Here is a 25,492-nt window from a genome sequence, read left to right on the forward strand (position 1 = left end):
ATATGTGGTCTTGCAAAATCACTTAGCTTCTCTAGACCTCAGGATAACGAATAAAATTGGACCAGATGACCAGTTACATTCTTTTCAGCTCTAAAATTCTAGATAATTCCCATTCCCCTGACCACACTGGCCTGGAAGTGGTAAATGTATGGATATAATTGTAGCATAATTCTGTTTATAACCTCAAAAACCGGAAGATTACTCCTCCCCCTCAAGTGTTCTCCAAAGGTTTCTTGGAGCCCCCTGGAAATTTCAGTGGCCAGTGAAACCTATGACAGCATTTCGCAAATGTCACTACATCCAGACCCGCCATTGAGGGACTGATACTCATGCCCGCCTAGGCATCGCCACACTTCCTTCTCTCCCAGAGCCATCAGTATGGTGCCATTGCCAGACTGGGCTGCTCACACGAGGAGGAAATGCTTGTTCCCTAATACTTAGGCTTCACACCATGACACTGAAGCCAAAGCAATATTAGCTGTTGTCTTAGTCCATCTGGGCTGCTACAACAAAATATTGTAAACTAGGTGGCTTATAAAAATTTATTTCTCACATTTCTGAAGCCTGGGAAGTTCAAGATCAAGGCACTGACAGATTTGGAATCTGGTGATGGTCCACTTTCTGGTTCATAGATAGTGCCTTCTCACTCTGTCTTCACATAGTGGAAGATGCAAGGCAGCTTTCTGGAGCCTCTTTTATAAGGGCACTAATATCATTCAGGAGGGCTCTTTCTTTATGACCTGGTTACCTCCCCAAATATTCCACCTTCTAATATCAACACCTTAGGAATTAGAATTTCAACACATAAATTTTGGGGGGATATAAACATTCAGACCATATCAGTCAGTACTGGCAGTATCTTAGGCACTTTATAGAAAAAGAGCTCTCTCACCTCTCACCATTATCCTCACCTCCTTGAAGTGTACAGGTAGGTACAATGTTATACACCAGCTCATCCCTCCTCTCTGTTGTGAGACTTTTTTAATGATTCAATAGCTTGTTTGTGATTTTACCTTTAGATGGGTTTCCCCACTCAAAAAACCTGGGGCGAGGCCATTATGCCAGCCATCCACATGCCAGGATAGAAAATAAGAAATTACAACTTATGCTCAACCTGAGATCCATTCTACACTTGTGTTATAATGCTAAGCTTTCTTTTATTCATTCAAAGTTAAGCTCTTAATGTTACTTTATTTGATCTTAACAACCCTAGAAAGGAGGTGTCATTATTACTCCCTTTACAGATGAGGAAACTGAGGTTTAAAGAGAGTAAGTCCTTTACCCAAAGTCATCAGTTATTGAGATGAGACTGGAATATGCAGTGTAACCCCAATGACTATGATATCCTATCTCCCTATTGATGTATACTGATTTATGTGTTTGACAGTGTGCTGTAGTCTCTTATTTTTTACAATGAAAGAAGTCGTACATGCCTTCATTTTAGAAGTTTTTCCTGACACAGTCTGACTTCAGATCTTATTGGTCACATCTCAAGGGATAGATATATTTCTGTTTCATCATGTTTTACAAAAATAAATTCTTTTCTGATTTTTGATTCTTGATTTTTAGATCTCAAATTTTAACTCCATTGATTAACAAGTAATTTAATAAACAAATATTCAATCAACTACAATGACTCAGGAAAATTTTGTTAGTCTCTGAGGGAGATTCAAAGATGCCAAGTCAAGGTCTTTACCCTAAATGAGTATACAATCCATCTAGCAATAAAGATGTAAGCATGAGAAGATAAGAAACCATTGAAAAATTAGAAGTAAAGGATGCTCAAACATCTAGCCTCATTCCTTCACTCTCAGGAAGTGATAGCCTCTGGAGGCAGAAACTCTAATTTTAAATCCTAGCTCGTCACAATAGATCCTTCAGTCTAATTAACTCTAGGAATAATTCTAGTTCCCTTAACTATGAATTATGAGGATACTAACCCACACTCACCAGGGAGGTATATATGAAGTAATATAAGTAAAATGTATAACATACTACCTGGCATACAGTAATCATTTCCTAAATCTTAACTATGATTATCTTAAAATGATTAAAGCATAAGAGTCTCCACTTCCCTTCCTTCCCCATCAGAATCCTTGTACCTCTAACTGCTCTTCCTTTTGTCTTTGAAGATGAAGTTCACTCCTCACCCACTGACTTATTCAACGAATATTTATATTGTGCTTCCCATTAGACTTCTCCTTTGCAAGAAAACCCCTTTGCCTTACACATAGTAAATGCTTAATAAATAGTAGCTATTATTAAATTTGAATGAATGAAAGGAAGCTTAGAGTCGTAACACAAATGCACCGTGGATCTCAGGGTAAGTTACATTTTCTATCCTGGCAAGTGACATGACTTATTCTTTCTTCTTCCCAAATAATGCTAGCATTTAAAATCTCTCTTTCTCTACTTGCTTTTTCTCATGTATCTAAAACCTAAATTAACCTTTCTTCTGGGCCATGCCACACCAGTTGCCCACCTGCTAGGTTATCTCTCCTCCACTGCTTATTCTCTTGAAATAATACACTTACTGCCTCTACTTCTGACTAACTCATCTACTCATTCATTCAGGAAACAAATAAGCATCAGTGATTTCAGGATTGATATTGCGGAATAAACCATAAATAAGAGATGATCCCTTCTCTTGAGATGGTTGTGGACTTTTTTTCTCTCTTAAACACCCACAGTACCTCCACAGTCAGTCACTCTTGATCAACCAAATCACCCAACCCAAGTCTTCTCTTAGTCCTCACTGATTTCCTTCTTCCCTGGAAACTAATGTAGGAAAATGTGCCAAAGCAATCTGAAATTATTATTAAGACTGTTTCTAATGACCAAAGGGAAGGCTGAATGTTGTGTGTATGTGTAAATGAAGACAGGGCTAGGAGAGTACAGGGAGTACAGGTAGGATGGAATGATTAATTCCCAAGGACTTAGTTCAAACTCAGTTAAGGAACTCTAAAAATTGGCACATAGCTATGTTGTCAAAGGTGAATTATTACACAAAAATTCTTTCATCGGAAGCAATTTGCACAGGAAATAAACTTAATTTCTTCAAGGTAATGAAAACCAAAGACGACACTTTCTATGCTGTAAATGCACTCTTTGTAGGCCTTCTGACCCAGTTTAGTGACTAGTTTAATATTCAAAGAGCAGATGTGTCCTCTTCACTTTAGGAAGTTTGATGTTTGTAGACAATTTAGGTCATTGGCTCCTGTGACAGCATTTCCCCTGTGACAAAGCTACATTTAAGCATCCATCTCTTGTATTATTGATAGCAAAACTGGTAAAGGCCATGAAGTCCAACAGCTTTGTCTCTGGGCCATTCAGAAGAAGCAATTAAATCAAAACTATTCCAGCTTTCCTTTTAGAGGAGTACATCTGTGCTTTGAACACCAAATCTGTGAAGGTGGAGTTCCAGCATGATTTTTCTTTTCAAATATATTTTAATTATCTTCTCCATACCAAAGCAAAATCAGAAATGACATGACAGATACATTAATTTTTGGCTAGGCACATAATCACTATTACCTTGGTAGTGAATACAATGTGTTCTTTCAGATGCAGAGCAAACACAGCCTTCCTTCATGTTTCTTACTCCCATCATATTGAAACCACCTGTCCTGGAATCACCATTGTTTCTATGTTAGTCTAGCTCCACTTGGGATTTCTAAGGGCTGAGAATGAATTTCTACTTGTCATTGAGTTTCTAGTTCCTAGTCCAGACTTTGTCACACAGCTGATTTCTGTAGATATTTGTTGAACACATTTTCCCCGAAGAACATTTCAAAATGTTAAAATGTAAAAGTTCGAACTACTGAGCATTGCACATGAAGTCCTTCCTGTTTCTGGTCCTAGCTTATGCTACACTGCCTACTTTTCCCTCATGCCTACTTTACTCGGCTACCCTGATTGACATGCCATGCTTCTTCACACCACACTGCTTCTGCACATACTCTTTCCTCTCCTTGGAATACCTTTTATCTCTTTCTTTCCTTATTGAAATCTTAATCATCTTTTAGATTTGCCCAACTCAAATACAATCCCTTTTATAGTTAACTTTTTCCTCAAGCAAAATTCGTTGCTTCACACATTGCTTTCTTAAATATCTGGTATGTTCTTCTATTACATTTTTATTAGAAAGCATTATGATTAATTATTCATGTCAATTTCCTCCCATTAGTTGGTCAGATCCTAGACTGTAAAGATTATGCTATTTTCATTTTTGTATTGCTAACATAACACATGGAGCTTGAAACATGGGACATGGTCAAAAACATTTATTGGATTGATTTCTAGTTCTGAGTCCATTACATATATATGCTTTGCCATTTCCTGATAAACCAGACATATTTACCTTCTTTCAATATTTGTTTTTGAACAGAATTTGCAGGGATAAAATTTTTTTTTAGTTAATCAAAGAAGTTGCTTTTTAGTTTTAAAACATCACTATCTCAAAACCTTTTTGGCATAAGATTTATGTAAATAAATAAAATGGATAGTCGCTGTGGTCATTTTAAAAGGCCCATCCTCAATAAATCACATGCTGAATTGCAGTGTTTGAAACTGTCTCAAACACTTGTATTATTTTTCTCCCTTGAATTCTGATTACAACCAAATTAAATACCCCTACTATGCTTTCTTATTGATAAAAGGAAAGAAAGTTATTAAAAATAGAAAAGGAAAAATTGAAAGAGGAACCTTAGAACAAAGTAATGAGTGCCTGCTCTCCTGTTACCTGAGTATCCTGTGAAAGCTAGTCTCTCAACCTGCTGTGGTCAAAATATGATTATTTGAAAACTCTACCAAGTAAGGTCTGAGATTTTAGAAGTCAAAGTTGAAGGAAAAATTAATACTAAATATTGGTAAACTGTGTCATTGTGATATTTAAAATTTATCTAGAAGAGACAAAAAATATCTTGCTGACTACAGAGTCCTGGAACAAAGATGGCAGAACAATGACCCAGTAAGTCTTCAAAATCACTCAAGGTGGTCTAAATATAACTGATTAAAGAAGTAAATGTGGATGGATAGGGAGATAAAGCATGTTCCCAAAGACTATCTTTTCTTCCTATAACTCCACAGAGGTTAACCACAATTACATACAAGTTTTCATCTCCAGCATGCAGTATGGCATCTCATGCATAGCAGGCACCTGGGACGTTTTGTTGAAGGCATGAATTCATCAATCAACTAATGATAGACTATGCCCTCTTTCTGAAATGTGGACACTTCTCCTCAAAACCAAGCTCTGTGAAATAATGGAGCAGATAATCTGGCCCATTTAGCAATCCCTTTTTTTTTTTTTTTTTTTTTTTGAGACAGAGTCTCATTTTGTTGCCCAGGCTGGAGTGCAATCTTGGCTCACTGCAACGTCCGCCTCCCGGGTTCAAATGATTCTCCTGCCTCAGCCTCCTGAGTAGCTGGGATTACAGGAGCGTGCCACCACGCCCTGCTAATTTTGCATTTTTTAGTAGAAATGGGGCTTCACCAGGTTGGCCAGGCTGGCCTTGAACTCCTGACCTCAAGTGATCCACCTGCCTTGGGCTCCCAAAGTGCTGGGATTACAGGTGTGAATCACCATGCCCACCCCATTTAGCAACTCTTCATAAGCGACCACTACTACGAATATAAACACATTCCTAGTGGCACAGCCAACATTTTTAAAACTTCCTGATGTTAACTTCAGATAGTTAAATGTATAGCCTACTTTAGACTGATTTTCCTTAAAATCCATGAGCTAATTTGCTTTTATTTACAATTTGTAGCATTATGTTTCAAAACAGCAAAAACATACGGAATGCTTCTCATGTGTTAGGGCATATTCTCAGATCTATAGGTGCATTCACTTATTTCACCACAATGAAAAGTAATTAATATTATTAAACTGTTCCAGCTTTATTCAACCTGTCTCACTCACAAATTCCTCATCTGAAAACCAGAGATAAGAAGGCTTTACTACTGAAGATAAAACAACATATAAATCATGCATCTTAGTCTCCAACCACAATAGCAACTCAATAAAAGTTCATTTTCTTCTTCTCTTTGCTCAACTTTACCCATTAAGTTTTTTTGCTGTTGTTATTGCTTTTAAAGGTATTTCTGTATGAGAAATTTAACATCACATTACTCATTAGGGAAATGTGAATTATAATCACAATGAGAAAAAGCTATACAGAATGGCTAAAACTAAAAAAAGAAAAAGACAATGCCAATTGGTGAGAACGTGTGACAGCTGAAACACTTACATTTTATGTGAAAGGGAGTAGGAAATGGTATGATCATTTTGACAAACTCTTCGGCAGTTCCTACTAGGGTCAAACATATACCTACTCTATAATCCAGCAATTCTATTCCTAGGTATATAACAAGACAAATGAGTGCTTTGTCCAACAAGAATGTTCATAGCAGCTTTATTCATAGGAGCCCCAAATGGGAAATAACCCAAATGTCTACTAACAGGAAAAAAGATACATCAGCTAAGCTGTATTCATACAACATATGCACAGAATGACAGACAAAAGAAAATGAACAAATTTTAGGAGCTTGTTGAGTGGAAGAAGGCAGACACAGGAGTACGTATTGTACGACTTGACTTACACAAAGTCCTAGACAGGCAAAACTAATATAGAGTGTGTTTTGTATACTTTAATGTGATGGCCAGTCAGATGTGGCCATGACAGGAGGCACAGGAGAGACTCAGGAAAACAAAGGTTATTATCTTCCCAAGTCCTAGAGACAGGAGGCACTGTATGCCACGCAGGGTCACATGGGAAAAACACCAGGGTGCTTAGGAGGCAGAAGATGGGAGCTACAGGACAGCTTAGACCCCAGCCTTTGCTGGGGTTTCCTAGGGAGTGGTAAGGCAGGCAGGGTAATCATGTTAGGACTGGCTATTCTGAATAATTTCAGTGGACTGTAAGCTATAGGGGTGGTCCCTAGTTGCCTGATACCTGGCCTTGAGATGATTAAGGCAGAGGAATATTGTGTCCTGGGGTGTAAGGGCCAGATAGAGGAGGCATGGCTCTGGATTGTTTGTGTATCAAAGCCATGCTCCTGGCTAAACCTTGCTATCTCTAAGAACTGGCTAGCCCTAGGAGGGGCATTCTCTTCTGAGCCAGAAAAGTCTTTTAAAGATGTCAAACCAGTAAAATATGCAGAACATAGTACGTGTGTACACACACACATACAATACAGTGATGGAAATCTGACAGTGGTTACCTTGGGTGGTAGTGATTGCTGTGGTATTAACTGGGAAAGGTCACTAAAGAACTTTCTAGGATGATGCCAATTAATATGTCTTGATATGGGTTGTGGTCACATGGCTGATTTCTTTTATAAAATATTATTGAGCTTATAGAAAAAATTCACAAATTCTACTGTAAGTTATACTCAATTCAAGAAGGTTTTCTTGATGATGTTCCACTGTTCACTTAAGTAGGATACCTGTTAGCAGCTTTTACAGGATGGTGGAGGATGACTACGCTAGAAAAGTCAGTTTAGATGTAAAGAGCAGATATCCAGAATTCATCTTTGTATTTATTCAGGACGCATTTGAAAACACATGCTTTCCTTTTGCTCAGTGATATGCCACTATTGACAACTGCAAAGTAATGCTCATGATATGATTTGGATATTTGTTCCTTCCAAATCTCCTGTTGAAATATGATCCCCAGAGTTGGAAATGGGGCTGGGTGGGAGGTGTTTTTGTCATGAGGGCAGATCCCTCATGAATGGCTTGGTGCCCTCCCCATGGTAATGAAGGAGTTCTCGCTCTGCATCCACAGATCTGGTTGTTTAAACATCCTGGCACCTCCTCCCTCACTTTCTTGCTCCCTCTCTTTCCTTTGACAGGCCTGCTTCCCCTTCACCTTCTGCTATGATTGTAAGCTTCCTGAGGCCTCCACAAGAAGCACATGCTGGCCCCAAGCTTCCTATATAGCCTGCAGAACCATAAGCCAAAATACACCTCTTCTCTTTATAAATTACCCGCCCTCAGGTATTCCTTTACAGCAATGAAAATGGACTAACACTGCTCACTATTCCCTTTGCCTAACATTTTATAGCTGTCCAGAGCAAAAGAAAGATGTTCTTGCCATAGCTCTTGTTTACTATAATTCTCTTAAGGCTGTTATCATTCTGGATGAAAACATTTTAAAATGTATAAAACAGGATAAAATGTTTCTCCACAATGAGACAGTTTGCAAAGTTGTTTGGATATGGAAAATGAGTTTGCCAGGGGGTACAAAAAAAGGAAAGAAAAGTGAAGATCCCTCCTACAGTGTAACCCTCTTAACAGAGCATCCTGCAGTGGCTGAGCAATTCCCACATTTAATGACTAATGAATTTGGGTTCGCCTCTGCATTTGCGCAGCTGGGGACAATGGTGCTGTCTATGGAGCTTCTTCCAGGCAGAGGGTGAGGAGGTGGCCACATTGCACTTCAACTTGAGCAACGTAAACTAGGCAGACTGTTAAAAGTATGAGCTGTACATCAAAGCAGTATAAATTATAAATATACCCCCAACCCTGCACAGATGCAGTCCCTATGCTGCACGCCACTCTCTTCAGCCCACTCCACCCACGACGTGCCCCTCTACTTCATACTTCATTCCCTTCAAGGGAGTTCCCACCATGAGCAATAATCTGTAGCATGCATCCTTGCCTTTGCCTGTACTGCAGCACTCTACTTAATCCAGAATAGTTTTTTCTGCCCCTTCTTCTGGTTGGTATCTCCTTCAGTACTCAGCTCAAGGGTTATCTTTTCAAGGAAACCTTGCCCATCTTCCCAGCCTGTATTTGGTGTTTCTATCCCTGCTTACCAATATGAAAACATGTATCAAGTTATATTGTTATTTCCAATTTCTTTGTCTCCTCAATTCCAATATCAGCTCCTTTGGATCAAAGGCCTGTTCTTTTCATCTTTGAATTTCTAATACCTAGTACAGTTTCTGACACTTAGCAATAGATGATTGTAGAATGAATAAGTATGTGAAGAGTAAATCAATTGGGGGTGAAATGTTAATTTTATACTGCTGTTTTGATGTATGAATTGCTATACACTTAAAAACAAAACAGTGCTCATTTGACTGTTTTACATTTGTATGAACTATTACCCTTCAGAAAAACTTCAATGAAAGCAGGAACATTCTGTTGAAATATTAATAATCTCTTATTCTGAACTCCTTTAAACATGGTTAATTTTTCAAAAATCATAAAAATTTTTTAACCCGTATTTAGTCTACTGTGACATTACTTCCAAACAATGTGCTATTTTCTTTCTTTTTTCAAGGACATAAATCTGGGATGTTGCAATTTCAGTCAACCAGAAGAATTGACAAAGCTTGTGGAACCTTCTGTCAGTGGTGAAACCATGAACAATGGGAGCAACTCAAGAAGGCATTTGTGGGGACATCTGAACACATCCTGCCATCTCAGGGTGGAACTCTAAAAGCATTTCTTCATGATTTCAATATGTTCCTCCAGTGAAGGAGAGTCTACTACTTATTCCAGTCTCTCTAAGCCTCTTAATCAGAAATACTGTCTTTATAGTATACCTAAAATCAGATTCTGTAGTTGAACTCCATTTCCTCTTGTTATATATTAGCAAAAGGTATAGAAAAATTGTTTATCATTACTTGCAGAGTGAAATCATAGTTTTGGATCACTTGCCATGCCTTCTAGGTCTGGGTAGATTCCAGAGCCATTAAGCTATTATGTGTGTAGGAAGTTCATGCTAATTGAGTTAGTGAAGCACTGTGCCTGCATCCTTGCTAAGAGAGGCTGCTTCCCCGCCACATCACCTGCTAGATGAATGGGTCTAGGCGGCCATTTTTAAATCTTGTGACTCTATTTCTCTGACCAGAGCTAAATAAACAAGGGTAGACATCTCATCATACCTTGGTTAATGAGATTTTCCATAGGAGAAGGGGAGAGATAAACTGAGGAGACAGAAGGAAGGCAACTTTGAGATTACAAGGAACTAGGCACTATACCAAGTGTTAGCAGAATACAGAATAATAGACGAAGCTAACTTACAAAGAAAAGTATAAAGCAGATGGGCCAAGAGAGGCAGAAACAAGAGACTCCAGGGCCCCATAACAAAGAAGTCTGGGTCCCTGTGGCTGTACTTCATTTCAGTCATTGTTATTTTAGAGGTTAACTTTAGAGGAAAATTTTTATTTAAGTTATCATGAGTTGATTAACAATTATCTATGTGATAGTTAATGTTATATGTCAACTTCTCTGGGCTGTGGTGCCTAGAGATTTGGTCAAACATTATTCTGAGTGTTTCTATGAGGGTATTTTTGGATGAGGTTTACATTTAAATTGGCAGACACTGAGTAAAGCAGATTACTCTCCATTATGTGAGTGGGCCTCATCTAATAAGCTGAAGGCCTGAAAAGAACAAAAGGCTCACCTCCTCCAAGCAAGAAGGAATGCCAGCAGACTGTCTTCAGATTTTATCTGCAACATCAGCTGTTCCTGGTTCTACAGCAGACTCGAGCTAAAATTTTCTGGCTCTCCAGCAGACTTAAGCTGCAATTCTCTCCTGAGTTTTCAGCCTGCTGGCCTCCCTCATCAGCTTTTGGACTTGTCAAGTCTCCACCACTGCATAAGCCAATTCCTTAAAATAATCTCTTTCAATATATATATATATACACCCTACTGCTTCTGTTTTTTTTTTTTTTTTTTTTTTTTCTGGAGAATCCTGACTAACACAATCTACAATAACTCTGAAGTGAAAGCAGTTGCACATAGATAACATGCATTCCCTGAGTCTAATTTATTACAAAAGACACCTTGAATTCTGTTAATCTGCATTGCATCACTTTTGTTTTATTAGGTTGAAAGGAATGGAATTCATATAAACTGCATACCAACTATATGCAAACACATATTTATTCATATTTATTCATATATTAATATAAACATAATTTATGAATAAAACAAAACAGTATTCTTATTATTTCAATTTATAATGAAGGACACTAAGACTCAAAGAAGTTTTCTATCTTGTCAATAATCATTTTGAGAATTAGCCATTTCATTCTTTTGTAGTCAAGTTTATTATTAATGCAATCTACCAATGTTTATTATTAATGCATGATATAACTCTACAATCTAGTTGGGCCTAGACAATCTACCAATGTTTATTATTAATGCATGATATAACTCCACAAACTAGTTGGGCCTCAGATGAAGAGAGACGGTAACAGCGGCAAACACAAGATGCAGAGGACTGCAGGGAAGGAGTTTGGAATTAGAAAAGTCCTTAATATGTGGCTTAACCTATTTGGGCCAGAATTTTTTCAGCTATAAAGAGGAGTAACTGAACCCACCACATTTGTTCACAGTGTTGCTATGAAGCTCATTTCATTTGACGTAAAGGAAAGTACCCTGCAAATTGAAAAGCACCTTTCAAATGTTAAGCTTTTATTATCATTTCATTTTCAGTACCTGTACATTTCAATATATATATATTTTTGTGAATCATGACATATTTTGAAGAACTGAGACTGCATCAATTTTTTTTAGAGGGAGAACAAGTATTCTCCTACCCCTCATAAGATAGCCCACCACACACTGCTCCCCAATAAGCACAAATGATTTAGTCTCAATTTCCCTCAGACACCGAGCAGTTTTAAGACAAATAGGAACATCCAAATGGCTTTTCCATCATTCCTAAGTAAATTGAAGAAAGTTAAAGGTGAAAAGAACCTTGAGGATCATCTCATAGTTGGCAAACTGTGGAGCACAGGCCAAGTACCACCTGCCTCTCTTGTGTACAGCTGTTAAGCTAAAAATAGTTCTTACATTTTAGAATGGTTGAAAGCAATGAAAATAAGAATATTCTATGACATTTGACAATTATATGTAATTCAAATTTCAGGGTTCATAAATAAGTTTTATTAGAAAACAGCTATGCTCCTTTGTTGTGTATTGTCTGTTGCTGCTTTCATGCTTCAATGTAACATGAACTGAGTATGGCAGTAGAGGCTGCATGACCCACAGAGTAGTTACAATAGACTACATGAGCAGTTGCAACAGAGGGTGTATGACCCAAAAAGCCTAAATCATTTACATTCTGGCCTTTTATACAAACCTTGCCTACCCTGATCTAACCTTATTCTCTCATTTTATAGATGAGAAAGCTGAAGCATTGAAAGATAAAACTACTTATTCTAGGTAACTCAGCTAGGATATTAATTAATGCAGAATCAATTAAGAGCTGAAATTCCATTTTTTTGTCCATTTGATCATGCTGAAATTAATGATTGAAATTAGCTATAGTTATACTCATCTTTAAATTATATAGCTTGCTTGTATAAATGACTAGATTTTTATCCCCAAATCTTTGATTGCTCACATGGGCTAATGTCACATAAAAAATTTGTCTTGAGAAAGTGAAATATTTTCTTCACTTATTCATTGAGATGAAATGTATATTGCATTGTTCTTAAGCAGCTCTAAGTAGAAGTTATTACAGAACAAAATAATGGTAAAAATTAAACATTTCACTGGATAACCATCAATCAAACTGAAAAATATGCTCTGTTTTTGATAACAAAACAACATATACGGAACATTCAAACACTTTCAGACAAATTGGTTACATTCAATTTTCTTACAAGAGATGATTGACAATAAGATGAGAAAATGATTTCTTAGTCTGTGTTTAGTGAATAAAACTGGACCAGTTAATTTCCAAAATGTAAGCTAAATTTCAATTTCTTGTAAAATGAAAAAGAAAGTGTGTCTAAAGTTAAAGCATCCCCTTCCTATCACTAGGAAGTACCTCTTGGGATTCCAGAAAAATCAATTAATGTACCCACCCGTTAATATCTATTTTAAAGGGGAAATGTTTAAACAGTGTTGCCAGCTGGGGGTGATTTTGCCCCTCGCCCCCAAAGGATATTTGGCAATATCTGGCACATTTTGGTTTTCACAATGGGGATGGCGGGTGGTGGTGCAGTGCTCCTGGTTTGTTTCAATAGAAACCTAAGATACCAATAAATGTCTTACAAAGCACAGGACAGATGTCCCCCACAACAAAGACTTATTCGGCCCCAAATGTCAGTACTGTTGAGGCTGAGAAATCCTGTTTTAACGAAACATCATTAGGCTAGCCCAAAGCTTTCAACAATCCTGCAAATTTATCTGCCAGGTCCTAAATGTTCAAGTGATCCTTTATTTGTGGACTAGCACAATAGAGCAAATATTTCTTATGGAAGCCCGTATGATAGCTCATTCTTTCCAATATTTTCTTCTAGCAAGATTATCACAGAGATTATGCCAGCAAATAGTTATTTACCTTCTTTCCAGCCACATGTATTATTGATCTTAACCAACAAACAGTAGCATAATTTTCTAATAATTCTGATCTCTTCCATAAGCAAGTTATTTTGACTCTGATTTATTTTTCCCTGTAGGAATCTGATAAGCTAAGATTTCTATTTGACCTTGATCCATGACACATGATATAGTAAAATAATCTATGACTAACAGAAAAATAAATCCTAAGTCACATTTACCTTCAAACGGAAACACCAAAATATTTCAGTTGGGTAGAGCCTACACAGTTATCTCTAGACATTTTCCAAAGGCATATTTAGAGGATAAAGCAAGGGTGGCCCCAGCAAGTTTAACAGTACAGTTTTTCTTCTAATAGTATTTTATCTATTTTACAATGTAACCCAGTCAATAATATTAAAGGAAATATATTAACATATGTTAGATCACCAAATTAAGAAATGCCTTTTCTCCAACACGATCAATAGACGAGATAATTTTTATCTCTCACTTTCTCTTTCAGTGTATATTATCAAAGCAGATAGCTGGTGCTACCTACATAGATTCTTCCTCGAGTACATATTTTATTCTGGGTCGCTTTCACTGAGCACGAAGTATTGGTTCAACTCCCTAACTAATCTTCCAACTTGGGGAATCTATGAACTAAATCATCTCAAGCTCAAGGTATTCTTTAATCACAAAAAAATTACCAAGACCCTATAATACCATTTGGTTCCTCTAAGTAGCAACTTCAGAACACTAATCAAAAGCACAGTTACTCATTTTCTCCAATATTTACCTATTCAAATTTAATTCATCTAGCACCCAAGATATCCTAGGCTCTCTGCTAAATGCTACACACACCAAATTGAACAAGATATGATTCTCAACTTCAAGAAGATTTTCATAATGAGTTGGAAGAGCTAATAATACCACAACATGCTAAAAGTAAAGCTAGAAATACCCACTGATGTTTATGGACATGCAGGAGAGGAGAGCTTTATCTAGCTTAGAGGATTCAGGGAAATTTTTCTGAACTCATCCTACTTACCTGTGTTGAGCATTAAAATATGGGCAGGAGTTAGCTAGGAGAAGGTCTGGTGCAGGTTTTCCAGGCAGTAGAAATAAGTCGTGCAAAAACCCCAGCTATACGGAATTCCATGATTTGAGGAGGGGAAAAACAAGGTAAGGAGGCAGCAAAGTAGACAGAGGCCAGATCATCTTGGGTCTTGTATTCCATGCCAAAGAGCTTAGGTTTTATTCTGCAAGAGATGAGGAATCACTGAAGAATGTCAAACACAGCAGCACCCTGGTCTTACTTGCATTTTAAATGGACCATTCTGGTGGCTGTGGGAAGGATGGATTTGAAGTAGACAACACTGGAGGCAGCTGTAGTATTTTGGGCCCAAGAAAAAGAGAGACTGATTTTGGGAACTAGGAATAGACAGAAGGGGGTGGAACAGAGATATATTTATGAGGAAATCTGGCAGAACTGATTGGCTAATTACATAAGGATGGGAGAAAACAAGGCAAAAGGCACAAACCGAGGTTTTCCAGTTTGGGCAATGTGGTGAATGGGTGATCCTAGCAGTTGGGAGATAGTAGAGGAAAAGGAGCAGATGAGAGGGAGCTTGTTTGATTCAGCAATGGCCACTTGTTTAGGGCAGCAGTTAGACTTAATGTGCTTTCTCTGCTGCAAAGTTTTCTGCCTCTAATCATGAAAGTGTACAGTCTCCTAAAGTAAACAAAGAATGAGTCCGACATGCCATATTTTCTTTGAATCTGGAATACTACCTATCGACTACACATTTTTGGTATCTAAATTAGGTTTCCTGCATGATCCCTTAAAAATAATTATAAAAGTCATTCAATGCTCTGTGAGCATGAGAACTTTAAAGATGTGGATACATTGTGAGTCTATATAAATGTATAGAGAGATACTGAGTGCTCAATTTTTAACAATAAAAATGAGATACTGAGGCCTGGTCACGCCAGAGCCTAATTTTAATGAGCCAACATCTCTTCACTAAAGCACTACACTTTAGAAGCACAGATTCTCAAATGTTAAGTGCATAACATTCATCTAGGTTGTTTGTGAAATGAAAGTTTGCAAGGTCCACCCAGGGGTTTAACTTAGTAGGTCTATGTGAAGTCATTGTCATCTGATTCCATCATAGACAGTCTTGGATCACACTTTGAGAAACACTGCTTCAAGTACTCATTGTGTTGGATAAAACTTTCTTCATGTAAGACAATTCAGTATGTAAAATGTAGGAATTCTTCCTACCTTCCTTATCAGTTATCTATTTTATCTATCTATCTATCATCTATCTATCTATCTATCTATCTATCTATCTATCTATCTATCTATCTATCTATCATCTATCTACCTACCTACCTACCTACCTACCTACCTACCAATGCATTAAACCTTGAAGAATCTTTACTTATTTGGGAGAAAAGAAATAAAACTAATCAATGCTACCCCTAAATTACAACTCCTATGCATGTCCCTCTGAAAATGAAGTACAGAAGAACCAATGGTTAGATCAGAATTCCCAAAGGCTGTTAAACACAAATCTTCTGTGTGACAAACATAAAAATTAAGTGTGCCCTTCCTAGAGATTTTGTTATACCTGAACCACCCCATCCCAGCAGTCACAGCACTGTATCTTTGCCACATGCTCAAGAACCAAGAAAATTGTGTTCACTCTATTTTTTCATATTAAATATTTAATATTAAGCAGCATTTAAAAAATTTTCCAAGTATAAAATTAATTGTAAATATAATTATCCTTTTCCAAATGAAAGCCCTAAATGTTCTCTTCCTCCTCCTTTCTGTCCAGAATCATTGGTTAGTTTTTGAAGGTTGTGGGGTAGAGGTGGTTGGGTTGGGGAATCTAGAATTATGGGCATCAGTTATGGCTACTTCAGACTTTGCCCCAAAGTGAACTGGCCGCTACTCACTTGGTCCTATCACATACCTTGGAATCTGAGGGACATGCCCTTGAGTGACCACTGCAAGCCTAAGGGCCATTCATTATAGCAGAATAAAGAAAGGGGGCATATGTAGGATTTTCCAGAATCTTGACCATGAAAGACTATTTTTAGGAGCTCTCGTTCACAACCATATCTCCGTCTAAGTTCAATAGCATAGAAAATTCTGAAATTTCACATCATGTGACTAAAAATTTTCATGAAAAAAATGCAGAGAAATGATCATATAAACAAACAGAAAATAAAAAGAAATAGGGAAAAACACTTCTTCAGATTATATATATCATCTAGAACTCAGAGCAGGGCAGCTGAACTCAATTTACTTCTCTTTCTGTCAGTGATCTTTCATGATTACATTTTGAAAACCTGACAACTGTTTACTTAAAACCTTTTGCTCCCACTGTCGACTAACACAAAATCTGTTCTTCCCAGATACCAGCATCAGAAGGGCCGCTGAATTAAGTTTCCATCCAGCTTAGCTGAATCTATGGCAGCTTTTTTCAGTGTGGGGTCCTTCCAAGAGCTCTGGACTTCAGAATCACTGGCACAACAGTGAAAATGCAAATTCCTGAACCCACCACCTACCTACTCAGTCAACACCTCCGAGAGTGGGCCCTGGCTATTTGCTTTTCTCACAAGCTCCCCAAGTGGTTCTAAGCATTCTTGGGATTTCATATATCTTTCATGTGTTTGTTCATTCATCAAACATTTGTTGAATACATTTTGTTGGTCACAGCCTGTAAAACTCTTTTTCATGCTAGATAATGGAAAGGGAGAAAAAATATGATCTGAAAATTAACTTGGAGCCAGTTGAGGTTACACCAACAGAAGAGCAGAGGGGAGGGTGTGGAACCACTAGTGGGTAGGCAGAGTCCTGGCTCCCTGCAGGAAGTCATCTGCCAGGACGGCAGGGCCCTTTCCCTTGAGACAGACCTTGCCAGGGGCGTTACTGTGCCTCCAAGCATCCCAGAGTGCAGTGGCCCCTGGACTTGGATGTCCCAGCCATTTCCTCCTCACTCCCCAGTGACCACACATTTTCATTCTTGCCTCCACAAAAAAGGTCATCAGGAGACAGAACTCTCCAGAGAGACAGGAGGGTTTCTTGTTGCCTCAGGAATTTTCCTTAGGCTGCCTGAAGAACATTTCACAAAAAGGCAAGTCACATGGTTCACTGTTCAGCAGCCTGAGTCAAAGCCACCATTTGATACACACCAGACCATTTTCCCTCTCTCCTGGGTTTTAGTTTGGTCCCATTTTCTTTTATTCTTTTCTCACTTTTTTTCTTAAGGGAATCTGAGGCTGGCAGGCTGAGATGGAAGTTTCTTTTATTTGTAGCCATTAAAATTCTGCCTAACAATACATCATGTTTTCCTAAAAGCAGTTTATTCTTCAAGTTTCCCATCTTCAAGGCACTTCATGGAATTAGTCCATCACAAATATCCTGGCCTTGCTTGCCAGGATTCGCCGATATATTCACCTAGACATAATGGGTGTGTATTTCCTCTCTCGTGGTGGAAATGTAACTGTTGGTCCCTAGCATGTGGCTGAGTACCCTGTCTAGGCTAAACAAAGTTTCTAGTTTACTGACATTATTCTACCTCCTTTGTAAAGATTCAGAATTTTAGATGTGAATGGGGCAACTTGAAGGTCATAAATTTAAAACACAATGGAAACAAATTTCAACGTAATCGTTCCTTGAAGAGTTTGAGAACACCAGAGGGAAGTCAGTTCCTGGAATGCCTGAAATCAACTACAGAAGACAGACCAAATACATTTGGTTATTTGGATCTTACTTTGCTTCAGAGACAATAGACTGAACATTGGTTACCATTATATGGAATTATAGAAGTGTAAAACATTAGCACTTGGGCAGAATTTGTGCTGATCTGATAACCTAACCTGATCGTTGCTCCTTCAATTAATTCCTTTGTGTTACCTACTTGAAGTAATACTTCTGCATCAAAAAGAGAAAGGATAAAAAATAAGAGTTTGGGCTTTTTACTAGATTCCAAAATAATTAAAAAGGGAATGTACTATGTAAAACTCTGCATAGTTTTATCAGAAGGCACGGTATATAACAAAAATACAGTGACATTACTGTTTGAATAGTATTTGCATCAAAGAATTCTGCTATCAGACACTCCATGAGGCTCATCCTCATTAATGAGATGAGTGAGATAAGGAATAATATTCTTTACTTTTGTCAGTCCTACTAGAGTCAATAACTGAAATACCCTTTCTAGCCCGGGAAAGAGGAACTGTAAAGTGAGAGTCGCCATACTTCCTTCTCAGGATCTTAATTCTCAGATGCTGGGATCACCAGCCAACCCTACAGCAAAGATAGAAACTCAGAAGTTATCCTAGATTCCTTTCTCCACCACAACTAGTCCATTTAGCAAGGCCCGGTTTATATTACCTTCATTACTTTTGCCTTAGCCAGGTCTCATCAATTCCCCAGGCCTCTAATCTAATCTTTCAGCTTCCAGTTGCATCATCTCACCCATTTTAGACATTACAGCCAGAGCAACTATATTATACCTAAATCTGGTGATCACCTCGCTGCAAAAATTATTTTAAATTGCCTCCCCCTTCCGCCTAGTTTCAAGACAATGGTCAAATGCTGTAGCTTAGCAGACAAGGCATTCTATTAGGTGGGTGAAAATGTAATCGTGGTTTTTGCCATTAAAAACTTTTTGCACCAACCTAATATGATTTAAACACTGTTGTTTACCTGTTTCCTTCTTCCATTTTAATATTCAATTCTTTCAGTCCAAATAGACAACGTTCTTCAATGCCCAAGAAGCATAGCAGGCTTCGGACATTGGATCTAAATCCAGTCAAGACCCAAACCCTTCATTTTAAAGAAGACATCAAGTTACAGAAAGATTGAGTAATTTGCCCAAGGTCACACAGCTGGTTAGGAACATAGTGGAATTAGGACCCAGTGTCTAGGCTGACTTTTCCAGAATATAAGTTCTTTATTCTATTTCTGACATTGCTTAAAGTGAGCAAAGTCATATGATTTCTCAATATAAAAATTAGAAAGTCTTAAAAATGATACTAATCATTTGGTCTTCATTAACACACTGACTTAAATGTCTTTCCAAAATCTGTCACAAATACAGTGTTCCCTTTCTCCCAATGCAACCCATTTTTCAGAAGCCTTCCCTTCAGTAAGTTCGCCAAGACTTCAATACACAGAAAGCTCTCTGCCCTAAAAATAATCTTCAAATTCAACATGTTACCAAAATAAAATCTTCCAAATAAAACAATGGCAAAGATAGACCTGATAATGAATATGAAATATGCTAAGAACATTCTGTCACTGAAATAAACTTGACTTTTTTTGTGATTAATAGTAAGATGCAATCTTGAAACACATAAGAATAAAGCAAATGACAACAGAAGAGAAATGATTTGGAAAGGGTCCCATTTGAAATTTTCCCGTTTGAAAACAGGCTCTGTCTTTTGGCTATCATCATTGTGTGCCTGTCCAGAAATTCATTTCCAAGTTTTATTTCCAAATGCAACCCCAAATTCAAAATGTGAGTTTGTTGGCATGTTCAAAATTTGCTCTGAGATGGACAAAACAACAAATGAGATGCTTTCAGGAGGAATAATAAGTATTTTCCAATGCTCATTGGGTTGAATTCATACTTCAGATACCAGCCTTCCCCTTCTAATTCTTTAGTATCCTGTTTCTATTAGGAAATGGAAAATAAGGAAATAGGATTATGAAGCCATTTCTAAATATTAACATGATACCAAAGGAAGTTAGCAAAGATACACACATTTTCAAGGAAAAGGATAGAAAGGGAAATTGGCTTGAGTCCAGTCTGTCAGAAATGGTGACTGATCAGAGTTTAGCTAAATCCAATCAAGCCATCAGGACCTACACTGCATTTACTGACAGGTAGGGGCACTGAAAGAGGGCAGGTCATATCAGAATAATGCTTGGAAGATGAATAAAAATTACCTGTTGAATAGGAGAATTGGCTTTGTTACCTTAAGTTTCAATAATCTACTGGATTCCCAGAGAATCCATTCATCAAATTAACATAGTGGTGGTGGTATGGAGGGAGGTGGAACAAGAGAGAGAAGGGGGAGGAAGAGAGGGAGGAGAAAGAAAGGGACATAAGAAATACTGTTATGAAATATTTCATTTCTAGATTAAGCCAGGAAGAGCATTTACCAAAACATGCAAATTATTATTCATGAACTTACATTTTACTCAAGAGATAAAATGGCAAGAATACATAGGAACTAGCAAAGCAAACACAGGAGAAACACAATCCATAGGAAAAAAATACATAGCATTCACAGCCAGAGAGTGGACAATACAATTGCTCATATACCAAAGCAGCTTTTATTTCTTTCTAAGTATTGCTGAAAGAACTTGGTATGACTTTATTTAAGAGTTTGAAATGTGCTCAATATCTGAAGTCTCAGAGGATAGCTATGATCTTTCAAAATTACAGATGTCATTTGGGAAAAAAGTCCTCCAGTAAGGTTCCATCCTGTCTTTCAGATATTGAAAAAATGGGAAGGACACACAGTAATGCACTTTATTCAATAAATTATTACAAAGCATCACTTTAATAAAGGATGGTAAGATTGAGCTGTATGCCAATGAAAGTATTGCTATAGCATTAACAATGTCTCCTGAAAGTATGGACAGTACTTTCAGTTACAAAAGATGACAAAGCTCACTCGCCTAAAAAGACAGAGCTTCTTCTAAAAGAAGTACCTCAGGTAGGTACTTCTCTGCTGGCTTTTTGACTAGTAAATGAATAACATTCTCCATCTTAAAAAACTAGCCTACTAATTAATAATATATGGAGAGTGATAGTCACGTACCTGTCAAGAAGAGTTAAAAAGCATTATCTTGGTTTAAAGCTGATACATGACTTTAATTGAAAAAATATTTCTCATTGCACACTGAATTACTGGAGTTGAATTCTTTCAGTGAGACTTAGATATGCCCTTTCTTTGCCCCGACTCTTGATTCACTAGTGATTCTGGAGAAAATGTACACCGATTTGTTAATTCTCTGGCCTCATTCTTTTTCTTGCCCTACCACACATGTTGTTCCAACACAGCAAAAACACACATATCCAAGGAAGAGTCTCTTCTACTACGCATACCCAAACCTGCCTTTCCTCCTAAATGGTCCCTAGGGAAGCAAGCCATCGCCATGACAACCACATGATGGGAGTTTGAACAGCACTTGGGGCAGCCTTTGTTGAAAGTTAATACCAGTTGGTGTTTAGCAAGAAAAGGAAAACTCAGGCAAGGGGTAATACTCTGTTGTGAGGCACCACTTAGCCGTGTGGAACTAACTGTCCACATCAAACCTTACCTAACCAGAACACACCCTCAGAACAAAATTCTCCAAGTGTAATGTATTCAGGGCTAATTCATTAATTCTCCATTGTAGCCACTGGACTCAATGCTCAGTGGTCACTAAATCAAAAGAGCATATATACTCAGGAAAAGAGAATTAAGAACTTTGCCTTTTGTAACTTCAAATGGATATAGAACATCAGAGATATTTATTTTTCCCTATTAAGTATTACCACCTTCTGTTGGCTGGGCAAAAATGCTTGTTTCCCGCACTTTAAATCTAATTTGTGTTTTCCCCCCTACAAGAAAGATCATGAAGGTGGATTAGTACAGAGTTGTATGGACTTTTTCAGTATCTTTAATGCATTTGCTTCTGGAAAGAGAAGCGCTGCAGACACACGGTGGCAATTCCTGCTCAGGTGTAGTGCCATTCTTTTGTGTGACTCACAGCTAGAGAGAGAGCTGACATTCAATATGTGTTTAACAATACTTTTCTACTACTGATTCCACTCAGGAGACTCACATTTTTATGCCTTTTCTAAAAACAAGGGCACCAAAAAAGTCACTGTCTGAGGAGGCTCATTCTTTGTTCGTCTTCACCTGACTGGCCACCTAACTACACAAAGCTTTTAAACTAATGAGGAGAATCCTTTGTTCTCTCAGGTTCCATTTAAAGGGAAAGTGGGTCGAAGGGCTTCCCCAGGGAGAGAGAAAGAAAAGCCAGGAGCCAAACACAACGGAGTAAGAGATTTCACTCCCACTACTATTCCCACCCTCCCAAAGAAGTTAATTAATTCTGTTTTAGGAATGGTTAAAAGGGGTGGGGGAGCACCAGGTAGCCCATTCTCTGAGACCAAAATCTCCTTCTCAAGTGTGGTTCGCAGCAGCCTCTTGTCTCTGACACCACGGGGTGTGGGTGGGGGGCGTGGGGGGAGGGCAAGAGTACTGAGAACCTCTCTCCAGCCACAGACCACAGAGCCAGTACTGCATGCATTTAGGCTCCCCTAAAGGTGCGTCCCAGCCCAAGTCCCCAAGTTGGGTATTTAAACCTGAAAAGCACAATTAGCGCCATTCAAAGCTGCAAGTTACAGTACCTTCAGAAGTCTGACAGATGGAAGAAAGGCTGCGTGGCACAGCTTCCGGATGGTCCAGTTTAGGGGTCGAGGAGCATCAGCCTGATTCATGACCCCTTCCAAATTCCACCGGGAAAACAAGAAACTGAAAACCTGAGCAATGCCTAGAAAATAAACGGTCCCCCACGGCTCTGGCATCCCATGGTCATCTTCACACCTGCAAATTCCATTAGGGCAGAGGCTTCCTGGAACTTGGAAGACGAGTCAAGTAGCCTTGCCTGAGCCCCTGAACCTTCTTAAGAAAGCCACCTCCTCTCTCTATGCAGCCGTGCTCATGCATACCAAATGTGGCTGAATGGAGGCACACTGCCTGCTGCTTCGGGGAGGGGATGCACGGTTTTGAAGGAGAGGGACAGCCTGCACAAAACAGCCTGTGGTCGGAGTCAAAGCAGCCTGCTCCGGAATGCGCGCTCCCTCTCCCGCTCTCCTCCCAGTAAACGCAGGTCAGGCGTTGGGGGGGAACCGGGGCCATTGCTTTGCTAGCTTGGTTTGGGGGGGAGCCAGGAGGATCGCAAAAGGGAACAAAAATGAAGCCAGAACGGGAAACTTGCACTTTCTTGCACAAAGCATCTTTGAGGGACTGGGAACTGGTACGGGGGGAGGGGCAAGGACACAGGGAGAGAAGGGGTGCCTCCGAATGATGAGATAAATGCTTCCCTTTTGATTTATGTGACATAATAAAGTGAGGCTATCATCAAATACATCTGTAGTAAAAGAGATCTTTGTCGTGTTCTGAGGTTTTTATTATCCGTGATTGACAGTCTTCATCCTGATAATCCGTTGTATAGATGATAGACACTGAGACAGAAGCAAACTCAAACACACTGGGTTGTTCCTTTCATAGAAAGCAGTGTAAACTAATGGGCATTTGGCTCACCATTTAGAGAAGGCAGTTTTTAAATGGGGGTTATCTCCTGGAAAGCCACTTGATACCCTTTCTCTGCAACACAAGTTTAACCCATAAAGTGCCACGTGGGATGCTGTCTACAAAGAATGGACTTTCCTCAAGTGGGGTGTCCACCCCCATCATTTTCTAAGGAGGCTTTATGAAATAGTTGCTGAGTTGGAATGTATAGTCTTTAGGACTCCTGTGGTGAGAGAGAGAATTAAAGGACAGCTTTTCAATTTGAAGGTAGAAATTGGATAATTTCACATAGAGAAGGTAAGTTGGGAGGGTGAGAGGAGAAAGGAGTTCCTGACACAACCCCCCTTCAGCTCCCACGTTCCCCCTGGCATCCGGCCTCAGTAGGAGCAGTTGACCTGACAACTCCTATTGGGGAGAATTCTCACATCCTTGGAGCATCGCCATCTTATTTATTTTTTCCTCTGTGACTATGCTCATTTTCCATTTCTAATTAACTTGAAGAGATTGGTAAATCCCGGCTCCATGACTATTACACAGTCAGAAGCTGAACTGGGAGCGGTGCAAGCAGAGGTGATACACTGTTGTGATTCAGAACTGGGACAACACAGGCCCACTCCAGCACGAAATCAATACCTGACACACTGCGCTACAACACCATTTCACTCACAATGGTCTTGTGTCAAAAATTTAAGAAAGATATTGCAGAAAACTAGTCCACCAGTGGAAGACAGACCATTGACCTACCTTGTATAGTAAAATTTATGTCTCTAATTATCTTCTATCAAACAATATCACTTTAATAGATCTCATACACAGTTGATTCATTTTCTGTTACTATTCTGTTTCCACAAAGGATTGAAGGCAATATTAAAATAATAACGGCTCACATGTATCACCTAGCACAATGCATTGCAGAGGTTTATGCCCATGGCAACCTTATGGAGTAGGTGTTATGGTCATATCCTTATCTCACAGATTAAGCAAGTGAGGTCCACAGAAATTATTAACAAGTCTTACATACTAGTGTAACTGGAGTCTGGATTGAAACCAGTCTACTAGGCTGTAAAGACAAGCTTTCTCTTGTCTCCTATTTCTTTCAAAAGGGGCTCTAGGAATAAAACCACTGCGTCTGTTTTTTGGTAATTTAATCTTACATAAGAGTTAAAGACTTTAAAGAAGAAACGCTCAGCATTTCTTTCAGATTATTACTTTGGTCTGATGTTGATGTATTAGCTAACAGCATGAATTCTGGAATCAAGCTGCATGGTTCAAATTCCAATTTTGAAGCTAGTCTAGGGAGATTTACCTACCTTCTTTGTGTCTTGTAGTCCTTATCCGTACAATGGAGATTAAAATAAACCCACATGCCTACGGTTGTTGTGAGGACTAACTGAGCTAATATCGGCAAAGCACTTAGAATAGTGCCTGGCATATACTAAATACCTGTACCATGGTCCATCTTCTGGGTAGCATGTGCTGATTCTGAGCTGGAAACCCACTGACAATTTTCATTAAGCATGCATACATATGGCAGTAGGTAATGAAGTCAAGCAAGACAAATTAAAACTGAATGCATCTTGTGAGTTAACCATGAGTTTAATAAATGGGGTAAAGAGGAAGGTGGGAGACTGCAAGGGCAGCGTGGGTTTCCTCATGCAGTGTGGTATTCATCAGGTTGTGAGATGCTGCCTTTAGTGGGGAAGGCTCCAGCCTTTCTAAGCTTTTAAATGAATGCCCTTAAGTGGTTCTGTTGAGGCGGTGAGATCTCTGCTCCACGAAAATGCTGAAAAACTGCAATTGCCTACCCCCTGCCCTGCACTATTTCAAAATGGTAAGGACCCCACAAAAATGACCGCATCG

The 25,492-nt window shown here is 38.7% G+C and overlaps 1 protein-coding gene across 9 annotated transcripts in view; it reads right to left on the reverse strand.

Moving 5' to 3' along the window:
- Positions 1-23,358, reverse strand: part of TRPM3 (transient receptor potential cation channel subfamily M member 3) — a 563,637-nt gene extending 540,279 nt beyond the window's left edge. For all 9 annotated transcript variants that reach the window (XM_032164279.2, XM_032164271.2, XM_032164269.2 and 6 more), the window contains exon 1: positions 22,729-23,358. In XM_032164279.2, coding sequence (XP_032020170.1) covers positions 22,729-22,905 — 177 coding nt within the window. In that variant the 5' untranslated portion in view covers positions 22,906-23,358. The remainder of the gene's footprint in view (positions 1-22,728) is intronic.
- Positions 23,359-25,492: the final 2,134 nt, after the last annotated feature.

This window comes from Hylobates moloch, unplaced genomic scaffold (assembly GCF_009828535.3).
Source record: "Hylobates moloch isolate HMO894 unplaced genomic scaffold, HMol_V3 SCAFFOLD_10, whole genome shotgun sequence".
Taxonomy (NCBI): domain Eukaryota; kingdom Metazoa; phylum Chordata; class Mammalia; order Primates; family Hylobatidae; genus Hylobates; species Hylobates moloch.